At 48.4% G+C, this 11,954-nt stretch overlaps 1 protein-coding gene across 1 annotated transcript; it reads left to right on the forward strand.

The window, feature by feature from the left end:
* Positions 1–798: 798 nt before the first annotated feature.
* Positions 799–11,012, forward strand: Asf1b (anti-silencing function 1B histone chaperone). The gene is made up of 4 exons (XM_076847915.2): positions 799–1,025; positions 7,073–7,188; positions 9,352–9,528; positions 9,903–11,012. Exons 1-4 carry the CDS (start codon positions 917–919, stop codon positions 10,107–10,109), a joined length of 609 nt encoding a protein of 202 aa, XP_076704030.1. The 5' UTR covers positions 799–916; the 3' UTR covers positions 10,110–11,012.
* The last annotated feature ends 942 nt before the right edge of the window (positions 11,013–11,954 follow it).

Below are 11,954 nucleotides of genomic sequence, written 5' to 3' on the forward strand. Positions count from 1 at the left end.
CCCGGGCACCAGCGCGCTGCGTTACCCTAGCTCCATCTCCCCCGAGGGGTGCGTCAAACGTTCACAACGTTCACAACGGACTCCCAAGCAGCTGGGCCTCCGAGCAGGAGACTCTCCGAGCAGACCCCAGCTGCCATCACCTGCAGACAAGTGCCGAGGCCGCCGATATTCCTCTCTTCACACCGCGTTCAACTTCGCCGGAGCCCAACTTCCGCTCCCCTCCGGCGAATCCCTAACCAAGCTTTCCTTTATTCCCGCCCCCTCAGCCAATCGAGCCAATCAGCTCCCAAAAACCTGCTTTATGCTCCCTCCCACTCTCCTTTGCCAATCACCGCAAGCGCGAGAACCGCCCTTCCCGCCTTCTTTAGCAAGTGCCGCGCGCCACCGCTCGGCGGTTGGCGGCTCTGCCCTGCTCTGACTGCGTCTTCCGGAAAGGCGGGGCGAAGGGCGGGCCACTCTACGCCGGTGCGGGAACCCTGGGGATTGGCCGAGAGAAGTTCCGCGCTCTGACTCCACCCACCCCTGCGCTTGACAGCCGAATCCCAAACACTAGGGATTGGTTCCCGGCGGAGACTCTTAGAAGTCTAGAGTTGGTCCCGCCTCCCTAGCCCGACGCGAAGAGGGAGCTTCTCTCATTGGTGCGGGGAGTCTAGGCGCGCGCCGTCCCGCGCTCCAGAATTGGCTGACGGTGTGCTCGCGCCGCCGGGGAGCGTTGACGCTGATTGGCCGGAGGGTGGGGCCGGCTATTTGAAGGCAGCGCGCGGACGAGGTGCGCTCTTCAGTCGGCGGAGAGGGGCGGCGGGAGCGGTGGCTTGTGACTCTGCTGACTGCCTCCCGTCTACCACCCCCCCGCCCCCGCTCAAACCGGACGCAGACGCGAGCTCCGCTGCAGCCGCAGCCGCGGCCTGGCGAGGTGATGGCCAAGGTGTCGGTACTGAACGTGGCGGTGCTGGAGAACCCAAGCCCTTTCCACAGCCCCTTCCGGTTCGAGATCAGCTTCGAGTGCAATGAGGCCTTGGCGGACGGTGAGGCTGGGCCTTGCGGAGACCCCCCACTCCCCATCCCCGGGCCGACCCCGACCTTCCGTGAAGAACCGCCCTAATGGCCAACCGAATCGCCCCTTGAACCTCCCCCCGGCCCCACAGCCAGCCCCACCTCTCCTGGGAGACCACACCCCCACCCCCACGAATTCTCACCTCCCGGTGACCACCTCTTACCCCATTGTCCACCCCCGCCACGGTTACCCCTCATGTGATGTGGAGACCTCATCTCCCACCCCACCCCGTGGCGCTCCTCCGAGGCACCAATCCGTTGTCTCCGTTGTCTCCGTGGGGACCTCAGCCTCCATTTGTTAATCCGGAGACACTCAGCCACCCCATCATCCCTATGGCAGACCCCATTTCACCTGCCCCGGTTTTCCCCTTAGAGACCTCCCCTCCCGTCCTCTCCCTTGTGATGAGACAGTCACCTCCCTTTTTCCCAATGGAGACTACAACCCTCTCACCCAACTCCCTCACGTTTTCCCCAAGTGAGACCCTCCCCTCCTGTCACCCCTTTTTTCCTGTGAAGACCCCTCTCTCCCATGGCAAGACCTTGTTCATCCCAGAGATTCCTTAACCAACCTGCTAATATTTATAAACAACTCCACCTCTTTCCCCAGATAAGTACTGCTTGTTGTCTACCCCAGTGCATATACCCAAGAACTAGGCTTTCCTCGTTAGTCTGGTCTCATCCCCCATAAACAAGCTTCTCCTGGGGAGGGATGATGGGGTCTCTAACTCCAGTCTTTTAATGCCTTGGCCTCCCCAGCTTGGGTGCTTTCTGGGCTCCTCTCTACCTATGGGCTTGGATGAATACACTCAAATCTGAAGGGTGGCATAGTCAGGCAGGCAGGCATTAGGCAGGAATTAGCCAGTTCCCAGAGGTTTCCCCACAGGTTCCAGCTGACTTACTGCAAGCAATTCTTCATAGTTTTTGATGGTCTGACCTAGTCTGGGCAGTGGGTGGACCGGACCAAGCCAATGTGATTTAGCTTCAAACAGTCAGCTGGCAGGTCACACCCTTTTGTGCATCTTTCCCAAGGTACTTTCACAGAATGACTTATTCATCTATGCCACATAAAGGTGGACATGGTTCTCATCTCACAGATGAGAAGAAAGGAGCCACAAAGAGCAAAAGATCTTTGAAATAGAGGTCTATGCACATCCAAAATCTAAGGTCACCTAGGGAGTCTTGGCACCACTATAAGGCAAGTCCTGCTTTCAGGAGGGAAGTACTCCATTAGACCATCTCACTACTGGTGGCTAGAGAGGTAGCAGGTGAGGAGGTGGAGGTCTGTGAGGTTGCAGTGTGCTAACTAGCACCTCTCTGTGGCAGGTGGTTGGTTTGTCATAAAAACTGAGCACTTGGATTAACTTGGAGCTGGTATAGTAAAATGTGTGTGCCCTTGGGTAGGCCAGTTGGTAAGCTTCTCCCTGGTTTCTTTCACTCCTTTTTAAATTAAGGAGTCTGCTTGTGACTAACTATAGAATAAGCCCAGTTAAATCCTTTCTGGAACAAGGCAGGGTGTAAATAAATAAATAAAGTGTAGAATGACACTGTGGAGTAAGATTTAATTTAAAAGCCAGGAGGAGATGTAAGGAGCTAATAGGTTAAGGGATTCACAGTTCCCAGATGGCAGGAGATCAGGTTTCAATCAGCCTGTTTGTGCTTCTTGCTTTTAAAATTGGTTGCATGGTCATTACATAGTACTTTTATTCCTTATTTATAGAATCAGAGCAGGGAAGGCTACGGTCAACCTGCTGATCATTTTTTAATAGAAACAGAGTGACTTCAAGTCACCCAGTCTGTTTGTAGATGTGTTGACACTAGAGCTTGCTGTGAGTTCTGGGTCCAGATTCTTTCTCTCTGTTTAATCCTGGAAAAGGAAGAAAACATTCATTTCTGGGAGGGGGATACTGAGAATCAAATCCAGGGTGCTCTACTAGACACTGAGTTATATCCCCAGCTCTTTTTATTTTGAGACAGGGCCTTGCTTAGTTGCCGAGGCTGACCTAAAACTTGTGATCCTCCTGCCTCAGTCTCCCGAGTCACTGGAATTACAAGTCTGCATCACCACACCCAGTTTCTTTTCTTTCTTTCTTCCTTTTTTTTTTTTTTTTTTTTGTGTGTGTTAGGGAATTGGACCCAGGGCCACATGCATATTAAATATTAAGCACATGCTCTATGGCTGAACTGTATCACCAATCCAACATTGCCTATTTTTGAGGCGAGGCATAAGTAAAAATGACCATAAAATTTCTTGCCAAATCAAGACTCTCAAAAGACATAATAAAATGGGGTGTTATTACTAATTAAACTTGGGCAAGAAAGCTTTTCCTGAGAACTTCCAGGTGGGAATCCAGACTCTCTAGTTCCAGCTCTCCATGACTGACCTACTGGCTTGTTTTTTTTCCTCCTCACAGTCTTCTTTCCATGAAGTACAGAGAACCCATTTCTTTCCTTCCTCTCAGTGCTGTTAACTGAACTCTTAAAAAAAACTCATCCCCAGTTGGGGAAGGTGGCACAGAACACCCAGTGAATCAAGAGGATTGTGAGTTCCAGGCCAAACTTTGCAGCTTAGCAAGACCCTGTTTCAAAAAGTTAAAAAATGACTGGGGATGTGACAGTGGGTAGAATACCCCTGGGTTCAAACCTCAGTACTGCAGAAAACCCTCCACCCCTAGTCAGGTGACTCTCATTTCCCAAGAGCTCTAAGCCTCTTATGCTCTCCTCTCAACATCTGGAAATGGATGGCTTCAAGGCATATGTCTATGTTTAATACATTAGGTATGCTTTGTCCCCCTTTTGAGAAATTCAATAGGCACTAGCTGAATAAGTCATAGAAACCAGATGTTCTGACCCAGAGCTTATACTCTGTGGTAAGACATAGTTTCATCTGTGTGATTAGGAACAAAGACAAAATGATGAACAGAAAAAGGTTCTACTAGATAACGTTAAAAAAAGAAAGCCAGGTATGGTGACACGTGTAATCCCAGATACTCGGGAGACTGAGGCAGGAGAATCACAAGTTTGAGGCCAGCCTGGGCAACTTAGTGAGCCCTGTTTCAAAATAAAAAGGAGTGGGGAGGTAGTTCAGTAGTAGAGTGCTTGCCTATCATGTGTGAGGCCCTGGGTTTAATCCCCAGCACCACAAAAGAAAAAAGTAAGAAAGAGAGTCTCCAACTAGTTTAGCCACAGTCATTTTTTCCATATTGTTGTTTATATTGTCAACACTGGTTTTGTCTTCATACGTAGAGGAGGTGAATCTTGTGCAGTAGTCAGCTCGAAAAGTTAGAACATTGAGACAAAAGGTAATCCTGCAAAGTTACCCTTCAGCATTGTTCTGAAGCTTAGGTATACACGATACATGTCTGTGGTTGTATCCTATATTTTAATAAGTATGAGTTGATGTTACGTGAGGAATTCATATCCCATATCTAATTCTGAAGAGAGTTTATGTAATCTTCCCTAAGGGTTGGTTCTAGGACCCACTCAGGTACCAAAATCCACAGATGCTCAAGTCTCTTACATAAAATAGTGTAATATTTGCATAGAACATCCTCCATATACTTTAAATAATCTCTAAAGGATTTATAATACCTAATACATTATACATAATATGGAAATAACTGTTATGCTGTATTGTTTAGGGAACCATAACAAGAAAGAACAGTCTGTATATATTCAATACAAACGTTTTTGGGGTGTGTGTATTTGTGGTGCTGGGGATGGAACCCAGGGTCTCGTGAATACTAGGCAAGTGCTCTACCACTGAGCTACACTCCCAGACCTCAATTTTTTTCTCCAATACTTTCCATTTGTGGTTGGTTGAATCCATGAATGGTGAGGGCTAGTTGTATTCAGAAATGAAGTCTGTTAAGTATGCCCCTGCTTAAATCACAACAGTGAAGGTAAGACAGTTCCATTCAGAGCCTCTCATGTCAGTCATCTCCTGCCTTCCATAGGTGGTTTTATCAGCATATCTCACTTAGGAGTTGGTATTTCTCTGTGGCCTTCAGTTCATTCTCCTGTTTCTCTCTGGCTTGTGTCAAGAGAACCTTTGCAACTCATTTGCTTCTGGCCCACCATACATTCTTTAGATTGGCTTCCACCTTTTTTTTTTTTTTTTTTTTTGGTACTGGGGATTGAACTCAGGAGCACGCGACCACTGAGCCACATCCCCAACCCTTATCTTGTATTTTATTTAGAGACAGGGTCTCACTGAGTTGTTTAGTGCCTTGTTTTTTGCTCAGGCTGGCTTTGAACTTATGATCCTCCTGTCTCAGCCTCCCACCCAAGCCGCTGGGATTCCAGGCGTGGGGCACCTGATCTGGCAGCATCCACGCATTCTTTGTTTAGGTTTTGCTAACACATATTGATTTGGACTCAACATCAAGTATCTTCAGTGTTGGAGGCTTCTCTATTTCAGGCTCCTTTTTGCCTAATCCTTGCCCCAGCACATTAAATAAATGCATACATATATGTGACTCCACTAGTAATGGGGAAAAAGCTTGAAAGAAACCAAAATAAGGGGCTGGGGCTGTAACTCAGTGGTAGAGCACTCGCCTAGCATGTATGAGGCACTGGGTTCGATCCTCAGCACCACATAAAAATAAATAAAATAAAGGTGTTGTGTCCATCTACAACTAAAAATAAATAAATAAATAAAAGAAGCCAAAATAATAGTGTTAGAGAGAGCACTAGCTTGTTTTTCTGTCCTTATAATAAATTGTATTCCATTCATACCGCTACTCAACAAAAATAAATCCTGGGGATGGAGTTCAGTGGTAGAGCACTTGCCTGCATGTGCAAGGTCCTGGGCTCAATCCTCAGCACTGCAGAAAGTAAATAAATATAAGTCCATAAGCTTAACTTCCTCCCTGCAAATAATAAGGGGCTGGCCTTTGAACTCCAGGAAGCCAAATGGTCACCCATATTACACAGACCTAGGGTTCCTGAGTAGAAGGGACTGGGTGAAACTGCAAAGGGACAGGAAGTGGGTGTATCGAGGAAGGAGTTGGGGCTCAAGTGACAAATCTCTGTAGTTATGGCTTCCAAAGTTGGATGTTTGTGTGATGCTGGACCAAGGGACAGGGCAGCTTCCAAGAGTTTGCTTCCTGTGAAAATCACAGCTTGTGAAACTTCCCCCAGCTGCTGGAGCTGTGGATTGTGTAATTTCAAAGAACCTAAAATAAGTTTCACGTCTCCTGCCAAGCTTCCCTGTACTAGCATGACCTTGCCCCTGATACACTTGGACCTCCTGCAAAAGGCAATGGTCACTGGGACTTGATTGACGGGCAGGGTCTCCTTAAGTGTTTTTTCTTTAAACTCTTCTGATCATACTTGGGCATCAGATCCCCCTACAGGATGGGATGCAGAGAGTTAGGACTGGAGGTTAATCCTGTGATGCCACATTTACTGACTGAACCCTGTCACCCAAATATCCATAAGTAGGCATGACTTGATGCCCAGTCTGGAAGACCTGTAGATGGGCTGGCTCCCCTAGCAGCTTCACCTTGCCCCTCCTGCCTCCTGGCTGTCCTGCCAGATTGGAATCTGCTGCCCTGTCCCAGTTGTCGAGGGATCCACTCTGTTCAGTGGCACCGGTCCCTGTGTGTGAAAGAGGATGCTGCTTCCTATCTCAGCACCCAGTGGGCAGGGCCCAGAAATGGCCCAGCTCCCTGCTATTCCCTTCTCAGCACGCCTGTGTCATGTGGCTCTTAATTCAACCTCTGCCATACGGGTTCACTTGCAGGCTCTAAGAGACCCAAGTTCCCCCAAAGGTCCAAAGTCAAGGTCATCTGGCAAAGCTAGACCCACAGGAGAAATGTCCCCACTGGAAGTAGAGCTTCAGTCTGTCCCAGCATTCAGTACTGTAGTGCCTGCACTTAGTACCCAGTGTATACCAGTTCTTAGAATCTTTGAATATGTAAGAATCTTTCCAAAACTAACATGAGAAGACCCTTTTCCTGCCTTCTTGTTGTTGAGCTATATCAGTTCCTTAACCCTTGTTCCCGCCATGTCCTTGTAGACCTGGAATGGAAGATCATTTATGTTGGCTCAGCTGAGAGTGAGGAGTTTGATCAGATCCTAGACTCGGTACTGGTTGGCCCTGTCCCTGCAGGAAGACACATGTTTGTCTTTCAGGTAAGAAAGATAACAGCTTAGCCCTTGACTTTTCGAGACATGGCAGTAGGGGGTGCACTGATGGAACCCAAGGCCCTACACATTAGGCAGGCACTCAACCACTAAGGTCTACCCTCAGTTTAGAAACATCTTTTACCTACCTGAAAGCACACAGTGTGATTCAGCAGTCAGAAGTTCACATCCAAATCCTCACTCAGCTCTTAGAATCTGTCTGACCTCTGAGATGTCCTACAGACAACTCCTTCCTACCCACCTGTGTGTCTCACTTGTTACCATGAGCCACTAATTTATAGTCAGTTCTTTTTATTCACAGCAGTCATGAATAAAGTCACCAGGAATGCTAAATTAGTGAATACCAAACTATTAACCCTAAGGAGAAATACAGACTTAGGTTCAAATCGCATTTCATCAACTTGTCAATATGTAACCTTGTTTCATGTGTTTTTGTTTTATCATACCTTATTTAATATATATTGTTGATTCGTTAATATGTAACTCAAACACTACTATAACTCATGCCTGAGTGACATTTAATACAAATTATCTTCATAAGACCTTCTTACACCCTAGGGGGCACTTCAACACTGTATTTCAGGGTTCCCCCCTACCTCTGGTATTAGGGATTAACCGCAGGGCCCTGTGCGTCCCCAGCTCTTTTTTAAAAAATTTAAGACAGGATCTTGCTAAGGCTGGCCTCAAACTTATGATCCTCCTGCCTAAGCCTCCCAAGTAGCTGGATTACAAGAATGCATTACTATGCTCACTTTGGGGGTCATTTTAAAACAGCAAACTCACACACAAAAATATGCAGAAAACATGGCACCAAAAGGGCTTCCATAGGGCTGGGGATATAACTCAGTGGTAGAATGCCTGCCTAGCATGCATGAAGTTCAATCTACTGCAAAATAAGGGCCCTCATTCTCAGTAAGAGAACTAAAACAAGAAAGCAAGAGTGTTATCTCATTTGGCCTCAGGTTGGAACATGGACATTGGGTGACTCCCAGTTTTTCCCTGTTCTGTGTGTGTCTGCAAATGACTGTGAAAGCACCACAAATGTTGGTTTGGGGATTACAAATAACTTAACAAGTAGGCAAATTAGCAAATACAGAGTCTGTGAATATGAGGATGAATGGTAACTCCCAAGTGGCCCTCTAATACAGCATCACCTAACTTGTCAGCCATGCAGATTCTAAGCTCTCCATATAATTCTTAGGAACACTAACGTTTGAGAATCCATTCACTTACCTCCCTTTCAGCTATTACCCCCAATCCAAACTGCCACATCCCTTAACCCTCTCATACACCTCTACTAAATCAACCAACAAACTCATCTGTTCTACCCCAAACCAGGGCCAGCTTCCTGGGCATGTGTCCTGGGCAGTTGCACAGGGATCCATGCTTGTAATGTTCTGTTCCCATCTGAAACTTGAATAGTTTTTGTGTAAGGGGCCCCTGTTTTTTCCTTTGCACCAGGTATAGCCCATCCTGTCCACAGCAGCATGCCCCTATCCTTCTCCATAGCTGGGTCTAAGCCTGTTGCCTTTCTCTCTCAGGATGACTCCAGCCTGGCCTCCCTGCTTCTAGTACAGCCCTCTACCTATTCCACATCCCACACCACCAGTCTTCTGTTCAAACCCAATGTAGTGATGTCACCCTTACCTCTTGCTGAACAGTGCTCTTTTCCAGGCTCCCAACTGGCCCAGCAGGCACTGGGTGGTCCCGTGTCTTCTGATCTCCTGCCACTCTCCCCTGGCTCATCACTTTCCTTCTGGGCACCCCTTTCTCTCCTTATTACAGTCACTGTTATTTAAATTGGTTTATTTTTGCAGTGCTGGGGATGGAAACCAGGTCCTCATGCAGGCGAGGCAAGTACTCTACCACAGAGCTACATCCCTATCCCACAGTCATCAATTCATAGTCATTTCTATGATCAGTTCTGTCTAATCCCATTCTAGTGAAAGCCCCTAAGGGCAGAGCGCTTACTTTTCTGCTCAGTAAATTCAGGTCACTTGAGGGTTGGGTATATAACTCAGTGACAGAGTGCCTAACCTGCATGAGTCCCTGGGTTTAGTCCTTACCACCACAAATAAAATAAATATAGGTCACTTGGGAATCTTCCTATTATGACTATGGAAGTGCTAAGACACAGAATGTCTCCCTCAGGCTGATGCCCCCAACCCCTCCCTCATCCCTGAGACTGACGCTGTGGGCGTTACTGTTGTCCTCATCACCTGCACCTACCACGGACAGGAGTTCATCCGTGTGGGCTACTACGTCAACAATGAGTACCTCAACCCAGAGCTGCGGGAGAACCCACCCCTGAAGCCAGACTTTTCTCAGGTGGGGCCTCCACACTTCTTGCTGTAAGCACACCAGTTCTCTTGCACTGGAGGGGAGTTGAGCCATTAGAATTGGGAGCCAAAGTTCACTTAGGTCTTTAAGTTATGCTTTGTTCTGCAGTGCTGAGTGGGGGGAGAGAGAAAGGTCTTTGCAGCTCAGAGACATGCCCTACAGAATTAGGACCAGATGGGTCCCACACCTAAGCACTGGTGTGCAGGTAGTCCCTGGAGTTTGACACAGGGTCACTGGAGGGGATGGAAGAAGTAAAGTCTGCTTCTTCTGGGCTCAAGGCACAAGTTTAGAGGGTGTCCTGGCTCTGTGGGAGGAATGAGGGGGCATGATGATAAGGATTGACATTCTTCTTCCTGCCCCAGCTCCAGCGGAATATCTTGGCCTCAAACCCCCGGGTGACTCGTTTCCACATCAACTGGGACAACAATGCAGACAGGCTGGAGACCATAGAGAACCAGGACCCTGTTCTGAGCTGTGGTCTTCCCCTCAGCTGCACCCCTGTCAAGGGCCTCGGCCTCCCTGGCTGTATCCCGGGCCTTCTCCCTGAGAACTCCATGGACTGCATCTAACTGTGGGAAGCCAGGCCCTGGCTGCACTCAGCCAGGACCACAGCCAGTCACCTGGCATACCTGGAGGGGGCCCCCAGGCCTCCCAGAGAGTCGTGTGGGGTCATCTCAAGGATTTGGAGCCATCCACTGCATCCAGGCCTGTCTAACTTGGCTCCAAACAAAGAATGGGCACCAGGTCTCTTCCAGCCTCTGCCCAGAAGGATCATCTCACCTCCACCACACAGGCCTATAAGAAGCAGGTACTTCATTGTTCATTCTTACTGACTCGTGTTTTTCCTCTTCCTCACACACTATAAATTCCACCTGCAGGCCATTGTGCCACTAGCTCCCATGAGTGCTTTTGACCCAAAGCTCTTCCTGCCTTGAGGCTCTCAGTCAATCCCTGGCAAGGCTGTAGCCCTGTTGGGCTAAGGGTGCTGTCATTTCTTTCCCTCTCCAACATCTGAGCAGATCAGCTTTCTGGTGTCACAGGCAAGGAATCCTGGTTACGGGATTCAGATAACAATTTCTGTCCTTCTCCCAGGAGTATTTTTAGGTCTTTAAAACCCAGCAGCCCCTAGAAAACTCGTTTCCCACCGGTGTGATCATCAGGATGCTGAGGAACAATGGGTCTCTCTCTAAATCACAGCCACCTTCCTGTTATCTCCTAACCTGTCTGGCTTGTCTTGGAGGCTGCCCTAGGAGGATGTGTGCATTGGAGGGTTTGCTGTCTGGCGCAGGGTTGCTCTGTAGACCTTCGCCCCTGGCTGCCTTGGTCTTCTCTCTGCTAAGACGCATGCTTTCATAGGCCATAGAGTGATTTGGGGCAAGGGAAACCTTCAGCACCCTGAAAACATTCCCTCCCTGACCTATGTCTCTGTCCCTCGCTGCTATGTGGATGCTGTTGTGATTACAGTTTGTATATTAAAGGGGTTTTATATTAAAAGTGTTTGGTTGCTCTAAAAATAAAAAGCACTTCATCTAGACTGCCTCTTCTGCTTTTGACTCAGGTGGGCTGAGGCAGCTTCATTTCCCTCCTCATGCGCTCTGATGGGGCCTCTTGTTCTGTCCTATGGGGTGGCTGGCCCTTCTCCCTTTGCTCAGTGTCCTAATGCCAATCTTGGAGTTGTGTCCCAGACTGAAGGTCCAGGAGGGGTTTTTCTTTGTCAAAACTTAAGCAAACAGCTGTTCTGTACACAGGTCATAACCAGTGATTTTTCAGACTTAGATGTTGACTGGCAAAAAGAACAACATTGGGATCCAAGGATATACACACAGAGATCCATTTTTTTACTTAGCCTCACTGTGTAACTCCACAGCTAGAAGTGAAGCAGTTTGGTTGGTTAGCCATCGCCCTGTAATTCCCAGAAGAGCCCCTACTTTTCCCTCCCTGGACAGTGGTTGACCCGGGGACACGGGTGCAGTCAGCTGCTGGGTAGAGTGCAGGTTGTGCAATGCTAAGCAGGGCAGTGCATCAGCTTGTAGTTGGGACCAGCTGCACTGAGTCCTCAAGACCAGGCTCAAAGTCTGTGCTTAACTGGGCGTAGTGGGGGCACCCTTAGAATCCCAGCAGCTTGGGAGGCTGAGCCAAAGGGATCCCAAGTTCAAAACCAGCCTCAGCAAAAGCAAGGTGCTAAGCAATGCAGTGAGGTCTGTGCTTAGCTCATCCTGTTCCAGCGTCTGTTCCTCCCTCTGTTCCAGCCTCCCTCTGCTAAAGTGGTTCTCCATGGGGGCGGGGTCAATGATTTTGCCACACACCCCCTTTTATAGCATAGTCTGGAGGTGGTTTTGGTTGCCTCGGCTAGAAGGAAGATGGAAGTGCTACTGACATCTGGTGGGTGGAAGTTGGGGGGACTGCTGAACTTC

This window comes from Callospermophilus lateralis, chromosome 1 (assembly GCF_048772815.1).
Source record: "Callospermophilus lateralis isolate mCalLat2 chromosome 1, mCalLat2.hap1, whole genome shotgun sequence".
Lineage (NCBI taxonomy): Eukaryota > Metazoa > Chordata > Mammalia > Rodentia > Sciuridae > Callospermophilus > Callospermophilus lateralis.

Excerpts from the sequence above, each read along its gene's own strand:
- Asf1b (XM_076847915.2), top strand. The coding sequence starts at position 917 with ATGGCCAAGGTGTCGGTACTGAACGTGGCGGTGCTGGAGAACCCAAGC. Across the intron at positions 1,026-7,072 it reads CAATGAGGCCTTGGCGGACG|ACCTGGAATGGAAGATCATT; the intron begins GTGAGGCTGGGC and ends ATGTCCTTGTAG. Across the intron at positions 7,189-9,351 it reads GACACATGTTTGTCTTTCAG|GCTGATGCCCCCAACCCCTC; the intron begins GTAAGAAAGATA and ends TGTCTCCCTCAG.